Here is a 26,293-nt window from a genome sequence, read left to right as displayed (position 1 = left end):
TTATCTTATTACAGTCGTAATAATAATATTAATGTGTTCTGTATAGTTTTATTTAAAGATAGTTAATGTATGTGATATAACTTATAAGAATTGTTGTTTTAAGTACATTTTTTTTATTTCAATTATTAAAATTTACCCTGCAATAAAAAAAATTGTATTAGAAAGACTGCGTTAGCTGTGACTACTATAGTTATTCTGTTATTGTATTATTGTAGTTATTTGTATGGAATTGTTAATCCAAAAAAATAATATTAGATATATAAATAATAAAATTATATGATTTTCTATAAATTCACGTGCAGATTTTTATTTTAATGAAATTTTATATACACTGAAATTATTAATTGTTTTAAAAACTTTTCTGCAAATTGAACAATTTGTATTACAAATATATTACAACTATAGTATACATCAAACAATTTGAAAAACTATTAAATTTTTTCTTTAATAAGAACTATATGTGAAAAATAATTTTGATGCTTAAAGAAATACCAATAATAATTTTTCTTATCCAATATATTTCACACTTTTTATCATTTTTAAAATAAAAAATTATAAATTTAACAAATTATTTATAATGTACATATTTTCAATAAGTTTCTAATAATTAATGGTTGACAAAATAATTAGCCAACACATTTCTCAACTCATTTTCGTCTATGTCTGCATTTATAAAACCATTTGGATCGACAAATTCTCCTTCATTTTCTCTATTTTCTTGAATAAATTGGTCCATTAATCTTTCAGGGAAATAGTGGCGATTTTCTTCATTATCTGCCATTTCTCTGGTTATAATAAAATTATGCAGGCATACTAATGCTTGCACAATGGAAATTGAAGTTTCTAACTTGAATGACATTTTATTCTGCAATATTTGCCATCGAGAGGATAGAATTCCAAATGCGCATTCTATAGTTTGTCGTGCTCTTGATAATCTGCAACAATTATGTAAACTTAAAATGTGAAAATGAAACATTTTTAATAATGATTAACAATGAATTAAATGTGCTAATTTCTTTTTTAACTATTCCTAACAATACATTACAAATATTTAAAATAAAATGAGGGTAAAATATAAATAATGTATAGTGAGTGTGAATTTTTTTTTTAATTTACCGATAATTAAACAATTCCTGTAAACGAGTGAGGGGTCGGTTTCTCTTATATGGCACTACCATATAAGGTCTTAGTGTGAAAATTCCATCACCAATTATAAAATAAGTTGTCATTTCATTTGAATGTGGTAGGTTTGTTGGATTTGGTATATTAGCCAAATTATTTTCTAAACGTCTATAAAATTCACTACGTTGGAAGCTTGAAACGGCACTTACACCACCTTCAAGTAAAATTAAAGAAATTAATATTATATCCCTTTATTAAGAAGGAATAATGATTTAGTTAAAATTTTTCTAACTCTTGAAGAATTATATCCTTTGTATTTACCATAATCTCCAATTTCTACCCACGTAAAACGAGAAAAAGCATCACACATAGCCATAAGTTTGAAACTGTGAAATTTTTTGTAGTTAAAATAACGGCTCCCTTGATTGTCTGGTCTTTTTATGGCAATTTCTTTGCCATCCATTGCACCAATGCAATTCGGTAAGTCCCATTTAACTCTAAAACCTTGAGCATTTACTTTCCAATGATCAGAAGTCAAATTTCCGTTTAAATACAAAACTTGAAGACATTCCCAGATGATCGGACAAACTTCTTGGATAATACTGTAGGAAGTCGATAAACCAATTCGGAAAAAGTTGCTAGTAGTGTAAAAGCTGTCACCATGGGCAAGAATACTGAAATGATTATTATACATGTCAAATGTTTATAAATTGTATAATTTTACATATTTATTCAATAAAGTTAAAAATTTTACAATAAATTAATTACAATTAATGACACAGGCACACAAAATACTTTAATTAAATTTCTAATGATAAACTGATAAAGTTATAACTTTTTAAGATTACTTTACAATTTGTATATTTACTGTAATAAAATTTTAATTTAAGAAGTTTAACAATTTTTTTCTAATAAAATTTTAAAAAAGTAATTACAAATATTTAAAGTAAATACATCTTTAAAAATTAAATTTAATTAATATTTTTTAATAATTTTCCATGATAATGAATTAATTTTGAAATATTTTTAAATTACAATAATTTTCAAATTGTGGGTGACAGTTTTCACAACTTAAATAACTTTGTGAAATCAATTATATATCAATAACACTTTATTTTGATGCTAGGTCAAGAGGATAAATTTCTCCAAATACAATTATTTTATTTCAAGACTGAAATCGACTAAAAATATGAAGACAATTAAATTGTTTGTAATTTTACTATGCATTATATTCAATTAATACATAAATTAAGATAATTTTATTAAAAACTTACCACAAAGTGACAGCCAAACGAAGTCTCGTGGATAATGGCCTTCTTAAACTTCGCTTTTGTAATCGGTGTCTTATTAATTGATGTAATTCCTCGAATTGTTCGACACTCATTCTAACCATTTTTCTAAAGTTTTCATGGTCACTTCTAATAAAATACATGAAAAGAGCATCATATGCCCCAAACAAGTCTCTAACGTGATCTCTTATGTGAGGTTTCACCCACCATCGCCGAAAAACTTCCTTGGTAAGGGTTAAGTACAATCTAATTAAATTAAACCACTCCAGGCAGATTAAAATCACTGTCATTAAATCTTCCATTTTTTTAAAACAACAAACAATGTAATTTAAACATGCGGGAAACACCGACCAACGAAAGGAATAGACACAACATTGAATTTCAGCAGTTGGCAACACTAGTTTCGTGACGTCAGAACGCGTGCGTTGCGTTGACGCCGCGCGCGCGTATTTCCCATTCTGGAAGCGGCCTAATGTATCTCCACACTGAGAAAAAAAGCACGCCGTTTCAGCGGTAAAGTCATGCAGTTTCTGCATTAGTGACACTGCAAACAGAAAACGGCTGTTTTGACATTGGAACACTGCAGTTTCTGCATTGGAATACACAGCAGTTTTTGGCAGTGCTGTACAAACTTAAAAATTAATTTTTAATTCTTTTAAAATACATTTCTTAAACATCTTATAGTTAATTACTATATAGTAATAACAAATGTTTTTATAATAATTATAATTTATTTCATAATAATATAACTTATTAATATATATTTAGGGTAAAATGTACAGTGACCGACACCCAGACAGTGAACGACACCTGCTATTAAAAACGATAATAACTATAAAAATAATAATATTGAATTACATATCACTAGTAAATTAATTAATATACAATATTTAAAAACTTATACAGTTTATACAAAATTTTATATGTTTATATTTTCCTCAATATTTAATACTTTCTAGAAAACTAACCTCAAAAAATTTGCTTTATTGATTACAAATTTTATAAATATGAAAATATTGTTAAATAATTATATTTTAAAAGCAACTTTTTTTGTACATTAAATCTGAATAATAAAATTTATGATAATACTAATAAATATCATGTTACTTAAATAGAAGTTTAAATATTTGTTATTTTATTAAAGGGTGTCGTTCACTGTTTTCATATACCATACATTTTTAAATTAATATTATAAACTCTTATCAAGGTGTTTTTTAATTTTAAACTTGTGTACTATAAATTTTAACCCAAATCTTTTATTTAAAATTTATTTTATAACTAAATCTTTAATAAATTACGATAAAATGTCATTTAAAGTTGAAAGTATGCCCAGGGTGTCGGTCACTGTATCCCTTACCCAATGCACCAAAAAATTAAGTCAAATGACAAATATAGAAATTAATTTAATTAATAAAATAAATAAAAAATAATAATAATAATAAAATAATGAATAAATAAAAGAAAGTAGATAAATTTAAACGTAATTTAAGTTATAAGAATAATTTTTTGTAATTTAGTCAATTTTTATCAAGTAAATTTTTAAAATACAAAAGAGGTTAAAGTTAAGAAAGTAAAAATTAGAAATATAAAGAAAAAGTCTTTTACAGGAAAGAATTTTATTAACATATATAAGTTTACAAAATTAGGAGAAACAAAAATTATAATACATATTTGCAAGCAACGAAACAATTTTCTCCTTTTTCTACTAATAGACATGGATGAATGTTCGGCAATTCAAGACAATTTTTTAAAATGTATGTTTCACGTGCTACTACATTGTAAGCAAAGAATTTTTCATCGAAGAAAATACTTACCAAAGGTTGCATTACTAAAAATACTTGCTTTTCTTTAATAAATATTTCGATAACTTTTCCGAAAACAAGTAAGTCATTCGGTCCCATTTCAACTACAAAAACCATTTTTTCTTTATACTCAATTCCGTTTGATTCAACACAGTCAGTTGAAAAAATTTCATCTGTAATACAACTTCTTGGAAAGTACTTTCTTCTGGAAAACTCGTCGATTTCCTTGAAATGATCAAAAATTAAGTTATCATAAGACAAATTTCCAATCAGTTTTAAATATGCTAATCGGAGTTGGTTTCGCAGAGCCAAAGATTTTAAAAGATTCATTGTATTGCAAGTAGTTCCAGATGCTACTTTTAAATGTCGATGTTTTTACTCGTATCGCATCGACCAAAAGTGTACAAGAGGACCATTTTTTTTAATACTCGTGTAATATGAGTCATATTATGAAATTTGTACTTGAGATGTCCGAAAAGCTGTTTATACGAACTTAAAAATTTTGGAATGAGTTCATCAAGTTGCATAATATGACCTTCCACTAACCTTGGCGAAGTTAAAAAATTCACGATTTTTCTAAGCAAAATGTATAAAGCCCAAGTTTCATCTTCTTCATCTTGGATTTTGTCTCCAATAAGCAAACCGAAATATCTTACAAAGGACATCGTTTCCGCGGCAGTCATTTTTAACTTTTCTTTCGATGTAATGTGTCCACTTTTTAATAATGGTATTTTGTTTGAAACTTCTATTTGCTCGTTATTAAATTTTTGAATCCTCTGATTCAAAAATTCAAGGGAAAACAATTTTTTTTCGAAAATAAAATAGTTCACGATTTTAAGCAATGTGAAACTGGCCGTTCCCTCAAATATGTCGTGCATTAAATCCAAAATAATGTTATCGCAAACGTGAAAACCAAAAACTTGATGAAAAATGCATTCTTCATTAATACCTGTTGCAGATGGATTATTTTCGTCGCAATCCTGTTGGTAGGATTCTTTTGTTCTTAAAAGATCATCTTTTTCGTTAATTAAATTTTTTATCTCATCAATAGAGGCCTTACAGATTCTGCATGGTTTCCCCGAATTGAAACTTTCTACGAAGCCTAATATTTCATTCAGTCCGAGATTGTCGCCCAAAATCAAACATAATTGGAAAAAAATCTTATATACCTTGTTTCCAACTAGTATGTCTAAACCTTTCTGTCGTAATTCATTTAATTCTGATATTAATTCTTTATAAAAGTCTTCATTTTTACATAATTTCCTATCATTAGCGTAAGTTAAACCAGTTAACAAAATATTGTCTAATTGCGTTACAAATTGCGAAGGAAAACAGGGTATTGAAGTATACATTGCGCCTACTTTATTTTTACCTGCGTGAGGACCGAGCGCGTTACCTAATTCACAATCATCTTGAAAAACAAATAATGGAACGACAAGTTCGTTGTTTTTGGACTTATATTTTTGCTTCCAAAGTTCTCCCTGGATAAAATTGCTATATATATTTTTTTCATTTTCCAATTCGTCCATATAATTTTTTAATAACTGAAACGTACCGGGAATTTCGAGGAGTAATTTTAAACTCCATTTTAACGGCATGTATTGCCCAAACAGATCAAATTGTTTTGTAATTAATTTTTTATCATTAACTTCTTCTACGTATTTGTGACCAATTTTACGCTCTTTAGGCATAAACAGTAACCCTTTTTCTTCATATAAAGCAAATCTCTTATATTCAGTTTGAAACTTATCAAAAATTGTTTTTGATGAATCACAGGCTTCTTTGACTTTATCAAGAAGTATATTGTGATGCTCTTTAAATTCTACAGTAAGTTTTTCTAGTATATAATTTTGATACGTAACATTTACAAAATTTGTAATCGAATCAACAAAAATGTGAATAACATTCTGCGGTATAGAAAGATTATTATATAACCCCAATGTTAATTTTAACATTTCCATTTCCAAATCCATTTTTGGAACAGCCATGATGTCTTAAACGATTATTAAATTTATAAAAAAAAAATTTATTCAAATAATTAAATAATTTAAATTTAAACAAATTTTATCTCTAAAATCACAGTTGCGCCCAATCATTAACTGATCAAAAGTTATTTTAACTTATTCAATTCATCCATGAATTTTGTTACGGTTGTATATTGGTGAGCAGATTTTAGTTTAACTTTATAAATATGTCTTTGTAAAAAAGTCCATAAGTGTTTGCACTCGGGGGTGAAGTCGATATTCAAGGCAAAAAATGATTTAAAGCAATAATCGACTGCGTCTGCTACTTTGTTTGTTTCAACTTTGAAGATGTAGTTATCAATAACTACATAAACGCTTATTTCTGGGTTTCCGTCTTCTTCCAAATTTCCAACAACTGCAACGTATGGACCAACTGGTTTGCCGTGTACATTTGCATTTGCAGTTCTTTGTTCCTTAAACTTGTTTAAATCTTCTTGCGTCTAATAAAAAATCTAGGTTATTAACTTTTCATAATAGAAAGTAGTTTCTGTACTTTATTTATAATAGTCGTTTCAAAAAACTTAAAATTATATTTTCTCACCAAAAGGAAAAAAATTATAGAATTAAACTTTGTAATAACTGTAGTTATTTGAAATTAAAATGATATAAGGCCTCGACTTTTTAGAAAAATGATATAAATAATTCTGTACCTGCACGTTAACGATGAAAGAGTTTTTCACATCCTCGGAACAACACCCGAATGGTTCGAATCCTTTTCTTTTTTTCAATAGCACTCCTAAAAGGCGAGGCAAGCAAAGCAATCCTAATATAGAGTATTTCTCTAGAAAAATAATTTCATAAATGAAACACAATTTTTGGTATTATTTAATTTCTATAAAGCTAAATATTTCATACTTTACCTGATGTAACAAATACTTCCTCAGACAAGAACAATTTCTTTTTTGATGTTGCATACGACACTATTAATTTCGAAACATCATCCCAAGAATCGGTAAAGATTTTAACTGAATCTGGATACACAGCATCAAAATCTTGAGAAATCTGTAAATAATAATTTTATTAATAATAATTTAAAATTTTTTAAATTTCCACAATAAAAGATATTATAAAAAATAACCAAAATATGTCCAATCGGCGATCGCAAACATTTATACTGAGAAAAGTAATAATTAACGTTGTCACACAAACGTCTTTGCGCAAATGTTTCCTTCCACTTCTGTATCACTTCTTCTTGGGGCTCATCATTTTCTTTTAGCCATTTGATACACTCTTCACTCGTTGATAAAAGGTTGACTAAGTAATAAAAAATTATATATGATATTTATTAAATTTTTTTAAAAATTTTACTTTTATATACTTTTTATTAATAAAAGTTATAAGTTTGTACGAGATTCATTACTATACTTGGTCGCTTTGAAAAAATGAACTATACAGATATTAAGATCTAATAATCATAACCAATAAGAATATTAATTTTTATACCTTCTTCTTGAGTTTCTTCCTTCGAAATAATCTGAAGACTGATTAATCTTTGCCGATATCTTAAATATTTTTCGTATAAAACTCCGCCCGCGTTGACTGCTTTAGAAGATTTTGTAGCCTTTTTAAAAGGATAGTAAAACAATTTTGCAGATTCGTCAATTGTTTTATTTGGTAATTTAAAGATTACGCCTAATTCTTGGGCAAGTTCACCAAACCTATTTGAACTTATTCTGTAAAAAAAATTTTAATTTCAATAGCGGTTAAACTTTTAATTACTTTATTAATAAAATAAATTGTAACTAAAATCAAAACATTAACTTAAAAATATACCTGTAAGAATTTGTACTTTCAAATTCATTTTCTATTACTAAATCACTCAAAAGACGAGTATCAATTGTCAAATTCAGTTTGAATCCCTGTTCTACTATTTTACCTCTAGTCGTTTTCAAAAGTTCACGGACCGTTTTTTTGAATATCGCTAATCAGGTGAATAAATAAATCATAAAGTACAGAAAAATAAAGTAGAATTGTAAGAGGAAAAATCAGGTGAATAAATAAATCATAAAGTACAGAAAAATAAAATAGAATTGTAAGAGAAAAAATAATAACGATCGAAAATCAATAAAAACATACGTATACTGATAACGCCTACTGAACTTTCATCCATTGAATTTGTAGTTTTATTAATTGTCAAATTATTGATATCTGCGGAAGTACAGTTTACTAAATCAAAGGTGCTATTAACTTGCACGATCTCTGACGAAAAACTAAGCGAACATTTCTCGGCCGTTTTCTGTTCACGGTCTTCGATACAATTATAACTCCACATCTCTAACCTATTTAAAAATTTTTTTTTGAACCCGCATTCCGAATCATTAAATATTTTGTCTAACATTTCATTGTCAATTTGTTTAAATATTTCTTCATCAATTCCAGCTTCTGAAATTCAAAAGTAACTTAACTATCACACGTAACACTATGATCATTACAAACAATTGTCTCTTCATTGTCAATGTTATTTTTAAAAAAACAGTGAAAACACTACCATAATATCAAAAAAAATTAATATACGCACGTAGTTTTCGTAAAAAAAATGATCTAATAATCAATTGCAAAGACATTTTACAAAAAATTATAGGTTAGGATTGTCCATTCGGCATACTTACTTTCAAATCTGTCAATGAATTGGTCCAGTTTCCAATTATATAAAATATTTTTAACAAATTCATCCATTTTTCACTATATATTATTCAAAATAAACATTAAAATAATGAAAAAAACGACACAATGAATAAATATACGCAAATGCGCGTCTGAGAGAAACACAACGAACGGGACATGTGACACGGTAGTTATAGCAGAAAACTCATGCAAAAACTGCAGTGTTCCCCACAGTCGTTTCAGCGTTCTTAGGCAAAGCTGAACCCACATGAGTGGATGGCGCTATTTTGGCATCGTTTTTTTCTCAGTGCAGAGAAAAAAGATCACACCTTACTCTATGAACGCATTCGTTAAATTTAGCTAAGGGCTCTTTTTAAACATAAAATTGTAGATGCTTTGAATATCTGATAATAGTGAAAATTTGTGCCTCTGTAAAATTCAGCTTTGCAATACTGTAGTCTGGTGTTCTGATTTTTTTTGTGCTTGTGTTATGTTTGAACCTATATAAACATGAATGACTTTAAATTGTATATTTTTTAATAGCACACTCAAACCCTAAAGAATAATAATTTCTGTGGATTTTATTCCTTGACAGTCCAGGGCCCATATGTGACCAGAAAAAGTCGTGCCAACTGGATGCAAGTGGCCATTTATGGATATCTCAAGAAAAAAATAATAAAATTAAATTGATTTGCCTCAAAATTGTTACTCGGGGGTTTTTGGGATCGCTGAATCTGAATTTAAAGTCAGATTAACGAAGACGTATGTGACACAAAAAAATGATTTTTTTTAAACATTCAAACGGTTTTTTCGAAATTCATAGTCGACAATTTTCAGGATTTTTTTGCGAATGGCGTTCTTACAATTTACTGAATAAAATTATATTTCTGCTTCTAAAAACTTTGCAAACCACTTAAATCTGGTTACTCAAGTGTTACGTCCCGTGAATATTCCCACAGCTGCATAATACATGTTTTTCCAGAAACGATTCTAGATCTGGATAATTTCAAGTATCTTTTAAAACATAGAAAAAATAGTTGCGATTCCGAAAATTAGAACTCAATAAATAGCTAAAACATGTTTCTTTTAAGAGCACAGACTGAAAATGCACATGCGAGTGTCCTTTTTCACATCCTGTACAAGTAGATTCCAGAGTCTGGAAGCAATAAAACGCAGCTATTTGGGAGCCCAGACACAAGTGCACTCTCACTCAAATAAACACCTGATTTAGGTCAGATAATATTCATCCGGTTGTTATATGTTTGAAATATAAAAATAGTTATTTTTATAAATTAATTATTTTATAATTTTAATTATTTTTAACATTGGAAGTTATAAAATAATTACCCTACAACCAATTCAATTATTTCTCAAGTCAGTGTTTATTAACAAAATGAACGATTTTAAACTTTCTTTTAAATAATTAAGCAAGATATAAAAAATTTTATATGTAATAAAGAACAAACGAATAATCTCAATTATTCATGAATTATTTTTAATTATTTTCAATTATTGAAATTTATTAATTGTTTTTACTAATTCTTTTTATAAAATAACTATTAAAGACATATAAAATCTTTTATACTATTAATATTGAATTTTTGATTATATATATTGTTTAAAAATTATTGTTAATAACTTTTCGCTTAATTTAGTTATAAATTGAGTTTGTAAAATTATTTTTAATGGAAATTTGTGCAATTTGTGTATAATTCTCAAAATTTGTTGAAAAAGTGAATTGTGGCACCATCTTTTAAAAATCGGAGAAACTTTTAAACCCCTACTATCTGAAATCATCCCTACGCCCACGCATCCCTACATCTCACAAGGGCGGGCCTGAAGGACCCAATAGTATTCCTGACTTAATAGTTTTCCGCCCTTTTCTTTTTCTTAAGTCCAATCAATGCAGTTTCGACCTAATTTTCTTCCTCCACTCTATAACAATTCACCCTCAAAATCCTCCCTACCGAAAATTTGGAAGGGGCAACTTCTTTAAAAAGACGAACCCCAGTAGGTCAATATTCATTATTTAGTTGCATAATCACACTACTTAGTTATTCCAGTCAATTAGTTAAATTCAGTCAGTTAGTTGATTTCAATTTCTATTTTCAAATAGTCAAATGGTCAATTCAACATCAAATTCGTTATCAGCGACTCCAAAAACCCTTATACTGTAATTTCAAAAAAATAATTGTTTTTTATAAAAGTTGACAGTTGAATTAAGCCTCTGGAAAGTAAAACCACACAAAGAATTTGTAGAGCCATTTAAATTTGTTCTGATGCCAAAGAAGTCAGTTTCTGAAAACAAATTTAACTACGTTATGGTAATGAATATATAATAAGTTTATTAAAAGTGAAATTTATTTTTTGAACATCGCACAGTGGCCGATTTCCCGAAAAACCTGGCCAAAAATCGAAAAATGATACGATTTCAACCAAAATTGGTATACCCATGTTTTTTGGGCTTCTGAATTCAAATTTTACATTGGTTGTGTCAAATTCAAAATGGCGGATCCAAAATGGCCGTTTAGATTTTAGAAAACTTTGCTGAAAATCGAAAAATGATACGATTTCAATCAAAATTGGTATACCCATGTTTTTTGGGCTTCTGAATTCAAATTTTACATTGGTTGTTTCAAATTCAAAATGGCGGATCTAAAATGGCCGTTTAGATGTTTAAAAACTTTGTTAAAAATTAAAAAATGGTACGATTTTAACCAAACTTAGTATACTTACGTTTACTGGGTTTTTGAAATCAAATTTTACATTTGTTTTATCAAATTCAATATGGCGGATCCAAAATATTTGCTGGTATTATAAAATTGCGTATATGTGTTAGAGTTTATTTTTTTTAAATTACAGACAGTGCTTAAATTTTAGTTTAAAGCGAATGCGAATGAAGAAAAAGTCAGTCTTTCATGTTCAGTTGCACCGCCGGCCGGTGCAACGCGCTGTCGGTAAACCGCGCTGGGTGAAATAAAAAGTGATACCAAAACTGCAGGGGCAGCTTCTGGCAGCTGATTTCAATTAAAATGAATCAAAAATATATTCTAGTTTATGATAATACCAGGTAGAGCGCGGACATCGGTGGATTTTACAATTATTTTCATGATTTACGTTGATAAAACAATACAAAAATCGTAGCCATGAATAGCGATGTTTAATGTCATTTTTTAAAAACTGTACGTTTTAAATGTGATGATAAATACATTCAACATATTTCATACACCTTTGTTAATAATTCCCAAAAAAAGATATTCAAAAATCTGCTGTATATTAGTATATTTTCACTATTTTAACTGTGACGAAAATTTATAGTTATGAAACGTTCTGAGTAAATCTCTGGCAAAGATCACTTTTACTTGTTCACATAATAAATTGGTCATAAAAAAAGTGTAATTTTTTTTCGCAAAATTATGCAGTGAACCCTCCTTTATAATATTCAACAATAAAAAGTATAAATTTCTAAAAAAAAATTTTTGACTTTTGGCCAGGTTTTTCGGGAAATCGGCCACTGTGCATCGATTTTTTGAAAATCCGGAACAAATTTAAATGGCTCTTCTAATTCTATGTGTGGTTTTACTTTCCAGACGCTCAATTGACAGCTGTCAACTGTCAAATTGGAACGCCAAGAGACTGAAGTGGTTAAAAATATTCAAAATGGCGTACCCAACATAGCGACCACGAAAACTTAAAATTTATCAGATTCACATGAAACTCGTTACTCAAAGATTTTTGGGGTTGCTAAATTCGAATTTGAGGCCGATTTTTCAAAAGTTAAAATGGCGGATCCAATATGACGAAAAAGTTTTTTAAAAATTAACAGATTTGTCTACAAATGTGTATTAGACAATACTCTCTTAGTTTTTCTGTCACAAGAATAACGTTTCGATATAGTTAAGACAAAAGTAGTAAAAGAGCTGTCGGTCGCCATATTATATTTGCCTTTTTGAATTTTGAAAAACTAACATCAAATTGAAATTCATCGATTTTAAAAACCCCAGAGAAACAAATTTCAGGCCAATATCGGATCTATTTTCTCAAAGTTTGTTGGCTATATTAAATCCGCCATTTTTAATTTTGAAAAATGGACCTCAAATTCAAATTCAGCGACCCCAAAAACCTTAAATACGACAAAGTCATTTTTTTGGAAAATTTTTTTTTCGGGACGTTTTAGGCCTACCAGCTATTTTTAACTGGTCTGCGAAGGAGTTAAGAGCGGTTTTTGAAAATGAAACCTTTTTTAAACGTTACGTAAAAATACATGAATCTGAAACAATTATAATTTTTTCAGGCTAATTCTTCTTGGAGCAGTTCACCTAATTCTACCTCTTCCGAGAAGAGGAACACTGCATACTTAAGAAGGAGGAAAATTAAAGATCCTAACTCTCGTCCTATTGGCGAGGTAAAGTTTTTGTAATATCATTTATCATTAATTGTAACTGTAATTGAAAAATTCGAGAAGTTGACTCCTGTTATGGAAAATATGTACTAGTCTGTTCTTAAGTAATTCACTACTGTATTATTTATCATAAATATTTTTAAAATTGTCATTTTCAAAATTGTAAAAAAATTTGAATAACTTCAAGGATAATGAAGCTGAAGGTCACAACGCTTATCATCGACGATTCAAAAAACTAATATTTTTGCAAAGGTAAAATAATAAAATTTTTTTTTAGCAAAATTTTTTAAAAATTGGTGATAAAAACAATTTGTAGAAAGTATTTTCCTGATAAAAGTTTATAAAAATTTGCATAAAATTTTTGTTTTTCTTAAATCGTTGATCATAAATGTTGTGGACTTCAAATTCGTCTAAAATGATGAAAGTTTATTAATGGTCTTGGGCTTATTTTGAATATAAATTTTTTATGAATTTTAATAACTAATAAGCATTAACCCTTTAACGCCGTCTGCGACACTTGTGTCCCAGAAACGCGTTTTGAAGTTTGATAAGTCGTACAAAAATTAAAATAACTTTTTTCTCTTTTTGGCGTGATTATCTTACAATCGTATCCCAGTTTTCAGAGAATACAGGTATTTAGCAATATTAATAAAAATTTATTAACTACAATTAAAAAAAGCACCCTATGTTTATTGTATTTTACGTAGTTTTATCACACAAATTTAGGATCAATAACAAAAACGTTCTGAAATAACATACAAATTCACTACACTGACAAAGTTACCTTTCCTGATAATTATAATTATATTATTATTATATTATTATTATAACCATAATTATAATAATAAATACGACTCCAAAAAATACCCCAATATTCCATCCCCTTTGCAGTTAAATATTTTTTTTACTTTTGCGACTTACTACATACATGGGCACCTGAGGAAATGTATTAAAACTTATTCGATTTGAAATTCTATGCTCACTTAAAGGTTTTTGGTTTTTCAGAATATAAATATGATGTTTGAATTTCAGAATTGAGAATGGCGGGTTCAATATGGCCACCAAAATTTTTATAATTTGTCCAAATTTGTTTGAAAATTATTACTCGGTGGTTTTTGACATTGCTGAATCTAAATTTGTTGTCAGATTTGCAAAATTATGAAATGGGTAATCCAATATAAGAAACTTAATATGATGGAATTTTTGTAGATTGATGCGTATTGTTTGCAATTTGAGACTCCGGAGTTTGTGTGGTCGCTGAATTGAACTTTTTGAAAGTATATGTACGCCATATCCCAGATAGCACGTAAGCTTGCAGCAACCTTGCGGCAAGCTTCAAATATCAAACCTGATCCAAGCTTGCAGGAAGATTGCCGGCAAGGTTACTGACAGTAACTGCAAGATTATTCAATAAGATTATCGCATGATTGCTCAGTAAGCTTGCACGATAAGCTTGTGGAAAGGTTGCTTGTCAATCTTATAGCAAGCTTGGTGCAAGCTTGCGGAATATTCAAAAAAAAATTTGTAAGTTCACGAAAATGAGCACTATGCGCACTTGCAATCACAAGCACTTACGGCTGCGCAGTAAATTTTTTTGGCCTCCTAGGAACTGGTGCTCAATGTATGTACAGAAATAAATTTCTTCCCTCCAAAAACTTTTTTGTTAAAATTGCGCAAGCTTTCACCAAACTTGCCATTAGATTGCCAAGCAACTTTGCCACAAGCTTACAGTGCAAGCTTACTGAGCAATCTTGCGATAATCTCACTGAATAATCTTGAAGTAACATTGCACGGTAATCTTACCGCAAGCTTATCTTGCAAGCTTGGGTCAGATGGGACATTGGAAGGTTGCAGTAATCTTGCGGCCAGGCTGGCAATACTGCGCGCCAAGCTTTCCGCAAGCATGCTGCAAGCTTACGTGCTATCTTGTATTGGATCCGCCATTTTGAATGTTAAAAAACTGACATCAGATTCCTAATCAGCGACCCAGAAAACCGCCAAGTAACAATTTCGAGGCCAATTGGATTGATTTTAAATAAATTCGTCCGCCATCTTGGATCCTCCATTTTGTTTTTCAAAAAACTAACATCAGAGACCCCAAAAACTCCCGAATAATAATTTTTAGACTAATTTGATCGATTGTAAAAAAATTTGTCCTTCATATTGGATCCGTTATTTTAAATTTAGGAAATTTAAAAAAGATAACATCAAATTCGTAATCAGCCTCTTCAAAAATTCCTAAATACAGTGTATGCCGAAAATTACGAAAAAAAATTTATGCGTTAAAGGGTTCAAATGCATTTATTAATAGCAAAATTACACGTTTATGTTTGTAAGTAATTCTGATACTGAAAAAAAATCCTTTTAAATATACCCAGTGGGCAAAAAACCATCTTTGTTTTTAAATTGTTTCTAAAACGTTTTGAACGTTTAAAAAACATTTTAAAAACAAAAATGGTTTTTTGTCCACTGGGTAGATATTGTAATAATAGAAAATAAATTCTATCGTGTATAAAAGTAATGTTTTAATTTTGTAATTTTTCAAAAGGAATCTCCAGAATGGGAAAGCTTATCTGTCGATATAAATGATTTTCAAATAGAACAACAATCTGTGAATTTAAGTATAGAAGAATACCAAAATATGGAAGTAGATAACAATTTGGTTGAATTTGATAATCAGGTAAATATTCATCCTGTATCAACGTACTGACTTTGACTACTTTGAATTTAGAAATAAAATATGATACAAATAATTTATGTAGGAAGAAGAACATGAAAGTGAAGCATTTTGTACAACATGGACAGAAGATTTTAATGAACATTTAAAATCAATTGTGGAAACTCATGCCTTAGCAGAGGATGATTCAGATGAAATGCATAAATCAAATCAGAAAAATATTGATGACATAACAGTGGAGGTATGTATTAACTACTTTTTAAAAATATAATATTTTTTTAGGGAGTTACAGACCATTTTGCGCGAAAAACAATAAGCAATTTTTAAAAAAAATTTCTAGCTTTTTTTAAAATTTATTTAAAAAGAAATATATTTAATTTGACCAAAATGAAGATCTGTTTCACTAAACAGACAAATACATTGAAAAACGAAAAATATTTAACCCTTTTTTATTTAACCTTAGATTAAACCCTCCATCACGTACCTTGGAAATAATTACACAAATGCATACGCTTAGAAAGAACCCTTAGGGTAAAGTATGACATAAAAAAATGACACTCATGAATGACACTCTGGGGAGTGGTTATTTCGCTACCACACTCAAAAAATCACAAAAAAAAAAAATAAATCTAATAATATAAATTTTATTTCGCTAATTTAAATTATTTATATTTTTTGAATTTAATTTAGTATTTGAATGTTCCTCTCTTTTTAGTAACTTTCTGACGGTATCGGCGCAATTGACATCATGCTTGATCCAATGGTAAATCTATCATGCTGTCACATTTAACATTTTCACTTTTTAATAAAATTCCGTATTTCCTACACGTAATCAGCATTTTAACACTTCAAACAATCATTTTTCTCGTTTATAATGCCAAAACGGATAAATATAAATTAATTCAAACAATTCAAGTGAAAAGAATTGTCCGTAAAATAGTATATTATGTGGCAAGCACGTAAAGTAGTACTTTTTAGGTGAGGATGTAATTTTCAGTACGAGCTGTCGTTAGTGCGACGTAGGTGAGATGAAGACTAGCCGAAAGCGAGCCGAGTCGAACCGAAGTCGCACAGACAGCGAGTATTGAAATCATCCGAACATAAAAATTACTACGTGCGAGCCTCATACGCTATTTTTTTCGCCATTGTTATGAAAAAGTGAAACAATTTTAAAGAAAAAAAATAATAAAAATTGATAAATAAAATAAAAGCAAAACAAAAATTATGCAAAAATTAACAACTGCCTAAAAAAGACTTTATAGGGCAGTTTACTGCCTAAAAAAGACTTTATAGGGTAGTTTGCTGCCTAAAAAAGTCTTTTTTAGGCAGTTGGCCCAAACTGCCTTAAAAAGTGCTACTTTATCTGCCCAAAACAGGCACAAAAAAGACACTTTTTCATGTCAAAGGTTAAAAAAAAGAATTTACCGCAACCAGCCAATACTGTTTTGTCGCGAAACAGGATTGGGCTTAAGTAACCACCAATTCTTTTCGCTTACGGCTAATTTTTTTTTTTTAACTGGGTTGTTAAATGTTTTTGTAATGAGGAAATTTCCTAGTTTAGCAGTTTTAAAATGTTTGGATGTTTTCAATAGACTGAAATTTTCACATTTATAATTAATAATTTTGAAATGCAACTTAGCTGAATCTTTGTAGAAAAATTTCCATCGGTAAGAAGTGTGCCAAAAAAAGACAATTATTAAAATAATTTTTTATTTAGGAGATATAAGATAGGGACATCCATCCATACTTTACCCTAATTATGGTCAAATTAAGAACTTTTAGATTTCTTAAATGTTAAAATATATCTAATTTTAATTTTAGTTGGGCAATATAGAAATCGATTTTCTGGATATGAAAGCGATAACGAGGAAGAAGATAACGAAGGTGAAGATGGCTTCAAGAATTTGCATACATTTCTAGAGAATGAAAATATTTTTGATAGAATTGATGTTGAAGTGAAGATAAGCACCGCTGAATTATTGTTAATGCTTGTAAAATATGCGTTGATTCATTCACTTGGACTATCTGCAGTTGCTAACCTTTTTATGATCATTAATTGCATTTTTGCTAGACCCATAATTCCAGACACACGATATTTAATAAACAAATTATTCAACCCGTTAAATTCGGTATCATTTCATGCTTTATGTCCAGAATGTGGAATTGATATTGGAATATTTACGCGTTCAGACTTTAACAAACATTGCAGTATATGCAATATTGATGTCAATGTTAGGACACCCATGTATAAAGACTTTTTTGTAACTTTGGATTCGAGGACTAAAATTAAAAATTTGTTAGAAGCTAATAGTGCTTATTATAGCCATATAATGAATTCACGAGAATCTGATAATTTGATTAGAGATATTTATGACGGCAAACAGTATAGAAAATTTGTAACAGGTTTAGATTCTACTGATAGAAATAGTTTTGTTTCTGTTACATTTAATACTGATGGAGCTCCACTTTTTGAGAGTTCGGCATATTCAATCTGGCCAATTTATATAATGTTGAATGAGTTACCAATTTCCGTTAGGACTTCTGAATTGATAGTTGTTGGTTTGTGGTTCGGAAAAAATAAACCAGACATGAATATTTTCTTAAAACCCTTTGTAGAGGATATGAACAGACTATCTAAAGAAGGTGTAAAATGCAATATAAACAATAAGGAATGTTCAATTAAAGTTTTCTGCTTGTCTTGTTGTGTTGATTCCATAGCAAGAGCACCAATGCAAGGTCTGACACAATTCAATGGTGAATACGGTTGTAACTGGTGTCTCCATCCAGGCAAATGGGTTAAAAGTACTAAGAAACCTAATTCCGGAAGCCACAAATATCCGATGTTAGATTCTATTCCAGCAAGTCGTAATGATGAGGATTCCCGAAAACATATGGAAATAGGCACCGAAAAAAAACCGTGCTTCGGATTTAAAAAACCATCTCGATTAATAAATTTAAACAAGTTCAATGTTATTGATGGCTTTGTGCCCGATTACATGCATATTGTTGCCGGAATCGGAGAACAGTTTGCCAATATGTGGTTTGGATCTAGTAAAGGAAAAGGTTTTATTCATCCAGATACCGTTGAAAAGATTAACAATATTATGATTTCCATTAAAGTTCCTCATCAAGTAGGTAGACTAACAAGATCTTTGAAAGACAAAGCCTTTTGGAAAGCGCGCGAGTGGGAGAATTGGGTTTTATATTACAGTACACCAATATTAGCACAATTTTTTGACAAGAAGTACGTTATTCATTGGATGAAATTAGTTGAAGCATTATATATACTTTTGCAATCGGAAATTTCCATCAATGACCTTAATTGCGCTGACATCTTGTTGCATGAGTTTGTCGCGGAAACTGAAACGTTGTATTCAAAGTTCGCGATGAGATTCAATGTACATCTTTTGTTACATTTGTCAAAAAGTGTTTTGAATTGGGGCCCGCTATTCTCTCATTCCGCATTTGCATTTGAATCAGGAAATTGTCAACTACTTAAGTCAGTTCATGCTGCAAAAGGTGTGCATCATCAAATCTGTCGTAATATCAATCTTCACACAAGCTACAGTTTGCTTTGCAAATATATTTATCGACGAGCCCAATCAGATGTACAATCATTGTGTACACAATTAGGTACATCCATGACAAAAAATACGATTAAATTGAATAATTCGCGTTATTTTGGATTTTCTTCAAGTGTTAAGGCATCGTGGATTCAAAAATTAGATTTGTCAGAACGAGCACGCTCTTATAAAAAAATGGTTAGGAATGGATGTTTATATTCATCAGTCAGAAATAATCAGCGTTCTGATAATACATTTGCAAAATTAGTAGATGGAAGCTACATAAGAATTGTCAATTTCATTGTTGATCCGCATTTAAGAAAGGAATTTGTAATATATCAATCATTGCATACAGAACCATCTATTAGAAATAAATATGAAGCTTTACAAAAAATAACGTTCATAACAGATAATAAAATTGCTACGCCAACTAGTAATCTTCAGAGAGTTTGTGTATATTTAAATGTAAAAAAAAACAAATACATTTGTGCACTTCCTAATCTTCATTCTTATTAGAATATAGTAATGAGGATTATTATACGTAATATGTACGCTATTATAAAATAATATATACGATGTTATACACTCCATAATAGCAAAATTTATTATCGCGCATTATTTTTAAATGCAATTTTTAATTTTAAATTATTTAAATTAAACAAAAGTAAAATTTCGATAAAATAATGATTTTAATTGAATATAAATCTATTAATGTGATTGTAAGTCATGTTCCACGAGTTGAAAGTCTTTTCATAAAAGTCTTTTCGTGCGACGTCACATATTGTAAACGTTTATTATTTTAAAATTTGTATAAGTAATCCTTACTTATTAGTACTTGTCTAGACAAAAGGCACTTTAATTTTTTTTATTTTGCATTGTAAAATGAATTTCATTTAAAATTTTGCGCTTTGAAATGTTGCTTTAGTGGTGCTATCTACTGAAAATGTGTGGCAATGAGGATCCCCATTAGTAATAAAATGTAAAATATGATTGAAAGTTTTTCTAATATGAATAGTTTTTAATTTATTTGTGTCGACAATTTTCGAATAATTAGGACAAGAAAATTTGTTTTAATAAATTCTGTAAAAATTTTCTTGTCGATTATAAATTTCCAACTTAACTAAAAATATGATTAAGAAAAGAAAATTAATGAGAATAGAAAAATAAATTTATTTTATTACTTTAAAAATTTTTGAGAAAAAAGGAAATTTAAGATTTTAAAAAAATTTCAAAAAACCTAAAAACACTTATACAATTTGTTTAATGAAATAAAATAACCAACTTTTCCACTGATTTAAAATCGATTTTATTCCTGTATTACTAATCTCAATATTTTTATAATACTTAATATGAAGAGCAATTTTTCAAAAGTTGATAAATCCATATTTTGTTTTTTTCGAGAAATTTAAAGAAATGCCATTTTTGACATAACCACTAAAGTTAATTTTAAGTTAAAAAATTGCAATTAGTTTTTTACATAAGAATGTTTTTTTAATTGAAAACGTTTTGTTTTTAAATAAATTCTATTATAATAAGAGGATTTAAAGGTTTTCGTAAGTTTTTACAATAAAAAACTTAAAATTGTAAATTATCTACGTTAAGCCTAAATGTTTGAAAATTGAAAATTTTGTGTTAATAAAATTTTTTTCTTAAATTCAACAGTGACAAATCGGTTTCTAAGGTCCTTACAATGTTACATTTGTGTTTATCTCAATTTTTTTTGAAAATGAATTTATCAACTTTTGAAAAGTTGCTCCTCGTATATACTTTTTCGGTAATTATACCGTCCAAAGTATATTGTAAAATTTTGTCTTAATTATAATTTTTGCTGGATTAAAATACTCAAGCATGTACTTAAAAATCAAAAAAATTCTTATTTGTAATAAATATGTGAAAATTACAATTGTATATTTATAATTAATTTCCAATTTAAAAAGACGATTTGTTGTAGTAATTTATTAAAAAATAAATTGAAAAATTTAACAATAAATATGCTATTGTTTGCTTTGTCATTGGAAAAACGTAATTCTTGGTAATTTTAATCTTTCTTATTTACATCAAAATATTTTGTTATTTAAATATTATTTGTGAGGATACAATACAACCAATTTTTATGTATCTCAAAGACGTTATTAGTATTTCAAATTATTAAGTTTCTCTTATTTTAAATGTTTTATATTTTCAATTTTTACAAAACTGATTGTTAAATTTACTATTTTAATTTTTAATATTCATTATTATTAAATTTTTTAATCAATAAAAACAATATTTATCATTCACATTGTTAGATTTTATAACATTTAGATTTATTCTTCTATAGGTAAAAAGTTCGAAACTTGATCAAATAGTTTAAATTTTAACCCTTTAATTTTTTTAGTCAATCCAAACTGAGTTTTGTCAGTTCAGGTTTGGGCCGACCTTAAGCCGGTTTTTGACAGCTCGAAATTTTTCGAGTAGTTAATATTATTCATTTGCTTATGATTTCAAAAATGCAAGAAAAAAGATTTATATATTTTTAACTTAAAAACTATTTAAATATTTCAATTGCTTTCGATTTCTTAAGAACAAGAATACTCAAAAATTTTTCAGGTACCTGAATTATATATATATATATATATATATATATATATATAATTTAACCCATATTAATAATATATAATAATAATATAATGAAAAAAAAAATTTAACCCTCATGGATCACCATATAGGATCCTATATAGGTCACCACATGGGAACCCATGTGGTGACACATGGGTCATGTCCCATGTGTCTGCTATGTAGGATCCCACATAGGATTCTATGTGGGATCCCATATGGGTCACCATACAAGATCCCATGTGGTTACACATGTGGGATTTTTCAGTAGGGAAGCGTTGTGCTAAGTAATTTCTGATTGTCAAAATACGGTGTTTTTTAGACAAAATAATTAATTGTGAGTCTCCTAAGCCAGGTCTGATCAATTTTATTAAAAGTAAGTGAACATTGGTTATTAAACTTTATGTATATAAAGTTCCAGTAATATCTTTTCGTCAGATTTTTCACAATTTGAGATTTCAGACCAAAAAATTCAATTTCCCATAAGAACCCGTGTTAAATGTGAAAAGAGAAAATTATTTATATCTTTTGTCAAAATCCACCTAGACCTCTAAAAATTTAACTACATCTTCTTTAAACCATTATCTATCAGTTTATCAAGTTTGATAATTAACTCTTCGTCATTTCTGTTTGCGAGAGAACTTCCTTAAACAATATTCATGATTTTTTTCGCGCTTCAAATTGAGAGAGAACATATTTAAAAGTTATAAAGAAATTTTATTTTTTAAACAATTGTGTAAAAATTAATTTTTTTTTTTTTAAAATAATTTTTTTCTAAAAGTTTAAGGTCTTTTGCGTAAAAAACAGTCTCAACATTTCTCTCTATTTTTAGTAAGAAAAAAGTTATAGGTAAAGCAAAAGAATATTGCTCTAATTTGTTACTGTAAATATCTCGAAAAATATTAAAAATTAAAAATTTGTACACTTAGGATTTAGAACCATTATCACTACAATTAACCGAATTTTGAGAAAAATCCGAAACATGATCCCGTATTCTTATAAGAAATGCCTCATATAAGTATATAGTTTACAATGACTTCACGCGCTACAAAAACTAAATAATTTTTTTCTCGAAAACTACAAGACATACCATCTTTTTCAAGGTCTTAAATTTTTCAGGACATTGTAGAGAATGTTCATGAATTTAAAAAAAATCGAAGATATACTTTTCGAATTATTTAAACAAATAAAATTGTTTTTTTAATAAAAATTAAAAATTTTGAATTCTTTTTTGTAAATTTTTTCTTGAAAGACCATTTAAATACGAGTATGAGCTATTCCATGGGATGTGATCACAAGAATTTCTTATGATTGGGGCAATTTTATTGAAACCTTGTGAATATGTTCCTTTATTTGTACAGAATGAAAACCAACAAACAATTTTTCAAAATTTTCAAAATTTTTGGAGATATCTCTAATTAAAAATATATGTTATTTAAAAAAGAAAATCATGTACCTTTTTTTCTTGTTTTTCAAATGAGATCAATTTTTTCAAATTTCTCATAAAAAGATGTTATTTTAAGAAAACATAGTTCATGAAACAAAAATTTTTTTGCCCGGAAAAAAGTCAAAAAAATAATTTTGAATTCATTTTTTGAAAAAACTACCTCTTCGATTTCAAAAATTTTTTTTCTACTTATTGCCTATGATGTTAAGAATAACTTCTCTAATTTTCGTAATAGGACTTCAAGAACTTTGCGAGAAAAAATTAAAACATCCCGTGCGGCGCATCGGGACGCGTGCATCTTAGTTTTCACGTTCATTAGATAGTATAGAAACTTGCAAATATCTCGAAAAGTACGAATTTTCGTGATAAATGTTCAAGACAAAAGTTGTTCCAAACAAAAAGATCTACATCTTTGAAACCAAAAAATTGGGCCGGGGCCCAATATTGAGCCATACAATGAAAAAAGTGTGTTTCTTAAATAAATCCCACTAATGTCTAGTATCCATTTGGTAATCGTTAAATATCTCGAAAAGTACGAATTTTCGTAAAAAATGTTCAATACAAAAGTTGTTCCAAACAAAAAGATCTACATTGTTGAAACCAAAAAATTGGGCCCCGGGCCCAATGTTGGGCCCTACAATGAAAAAAGTAGTTTTCTTAAATGAGACCACCAATTTTGAATATCCAATTCGTAATCCCCATGAAATTCTGCGTTCAGACATGTGGTATAAGTGTCCAAAATATTGGGCCCAATCCAAGATATCGGGCCCAACATTTTTCGACAAAGAAATAAATTTAAAAAATCGTATCTGGGGGGGTTTTTGGGTCACAGGATTACAAAATTCAAAGCTACTTTTCAAATTGAGCACAGAGCCCAATGTAGGATTCCGCGGCCCAATGTAAGACCCACAGTAAAAAAATTAGTTGTCTAAAATAAAACCCACTAATTTTTAGTATCCATTTCGTAATCGTCATGAAATTCTGGATTTAGTTTTGTAGTACAAATGCCAAAAATATTGGGCCCAATGTCTAGGATTGGGCCCAAAATTTGTTAACAAAGAAATAAATTGATTTGTAGAAAAATGTTGAATGTTGGGCTCAAGGTCTGTGATTGGATCCAATATTTTTGTAATTTGTACCACAAGTTTGAGACTAGAATTTCACAACGATTATGATTATGTCAACAAATTTTGAGCCCAATCCTAGACATTGGGCCCAATATTTTTGGCATTTGTACTACAAAACTAAATCCAGAATTTCATGACGATTACGAAATGGATACTAAAAATTAGTGGGTTTTATTTTAGACAACTAATCTTTTTACTGTGGGCCTTACATTGGGCCGCGGAATCCTACATTGGGCTCTGTGCCCAATTTGAAAAGTAGCTTTGAATTTTGTAATCCTGTGACCCCAGAAACCCCCAAAGATACAATTTTTTAAATTTATTTCTTTGTCAACAAATTTTGGGCCCAATCCTAAACATTGGGCCCAATATTTTTAGCATTTGTACTACAAAACTAAATCCAGAATTTCATGACGATTACGAAATGGATACTAAAAATTAGTGGGTTTTATTTTAGACAACTAATCTTTTTACTGTGGGCCTTACATTGGGCCGCGGAATCCTACATTGGGCTCTGTGCCCAATTTGAAAAGTAGCTTTGAATTTTGTAATCCTGTGACCCCAGAAACCCCCAAAGATACAATTTTTTAAATTTATTTCTTTGTCAACAAATTTTGGGCCCAATCCTAAACATTGGGCCCAATATTTTTAGCATTTGTACTACAAAACTAAATCCAGAATTTCATGACGATTACGAAATGGATACTAAAAATTAGTGGGTTTTATTTTAGACAACTAATCTTTTTACTGTGGGCCTTACATTGGGCCGCGGAATTACATTAGGCTCTGTGCCCAATTTGAAAAGTAGCTTTGAATTTTGTAATCCTGTGACCCCAAAAACCCCCAAATATACGATTTAAAAAATTTTTTTTTGTTTGTCGAAAAATGTTGGGCCCGATATCTTGGATTGGGCCCAATATTTTGGGCACTTATACCACATGTCTGAACGCAGAATTTCATGGGGATTACGAATTTGATATTCAAAATTAGTGGTCTCATTTAAGAAAACTACTTTTTTCATTGTAGGGCCCAATATTGGGCCCGGGGCCCAATTTTTTGGTTTCAACAATGTAGATCTTTTTGTTTGGAACAACTTTTGTATTGGACATTTTTTACGAAAATTCGTACTTTTCGAGATATTTGCAAGTTTCCATACTTTTGGAACACCCTGTATAAGTAACAAAGTATCATATATTATTTTTATGTAGAACAGAGATTTTTGCTCTTGTTCTCCACTCGTTGCACAAACTATTATTTTCCAAGAGCCAAAATAGTAAAATTCCGAATTTTTTTTCTAAACTTCTCCAACTTATTTCCCCAATGTTAGAAATATAGAAATAATATATCCAAGAGGAAAAATAGAGATATGTATTTCTAATTTTATCACCCATTCTTCGCCCATGTTAAAGCCAAAGGTAGAAAATCTAGTTTTTTTAACGGTAAAAAAGAAAAAAAGTCGAATTTTTACCTATTTTCGAACATATTTTTGCTACAGATAAAAATTTAAATTTTTTACGGAAAAAAGAAATTAAATTATTTGTTCCTTTCTTCACCTGCATATTTTTGTCAAAAATTGAAATTTACTTGGCGTATGAATATTTCCCATTCAACATATAACATAATTGTCATTTAACCGAAACGCAT

The 26,293-nt window shown here is 28.9% G+C and overlaps 1 protein-coding gene and 1 long non-coding RNA gene across 2 annotated transcripts; both read right to left on the bottom strand.

The window, feature by feature from the left end:
* Positions 1 to 860: 860 nt before the first annotated feature.
* On the bottom strand, positions 861 to 2,515 carry LOC127277937 (uncharacterized). The gene is made up of 4 exons (XM_051299385.1): positions 2,397 to 2,515; positions 1,444 to 1,796; positions 1,176 to 1,336; positions 861 to 935 (listed from the first exon to the last, which is right to left on the bottom strand). Exons 1-4 carry the CDS (start codon positions 2,513 to 2,515, stop codon positions 861 to 863), a joined length of 708 nt encoding a protein of 235 aa, XP_051155342.1.
* A 4,046-nt stretch (positions 2,516 to 6,561) lies between these two features.
* LOC127277928 (uncharacterized) lies at positions 6,562 to 7,473 on the bottom strand. The gene is made up of 4 exons (XR_007842430.1): positions 7,316 to 7,473; positions 7,098 to 7,239; positions 6,888 to 7,018; positions 6,562 to 6,677 (listed from the first exon to the last, which is right to left on the bottom strand). It is a non-coding gene; the product is annotated as an uncharacterized LOC127277928 (long non-coding RNA).
* Positions 7,474 to 26,293: the final 18,820 nt, after the last annotated feature.

This window comes from Leptopilina boulardi, unplaced genomic scaffold (genome assembly GCF_019393585.1).
Source record: "Leptopilina boulardi isolate dan_hultmark-lab unplaced genomic scaffold, ZJU_Lbou_2.1 LbouV2_191, whole genome shotgun sequence".
Lineage (NCBI taxonomy): Eukaryota > Metazoa > Arthropoda > Insecta > Hymenoptera > Figitidae > Leptopilina > Leptopilina boulardi.
Note: the sequence above shows the minus strand (reverse complement) of the source record. Positions and strands in the feature narration are given on the sequence as shown.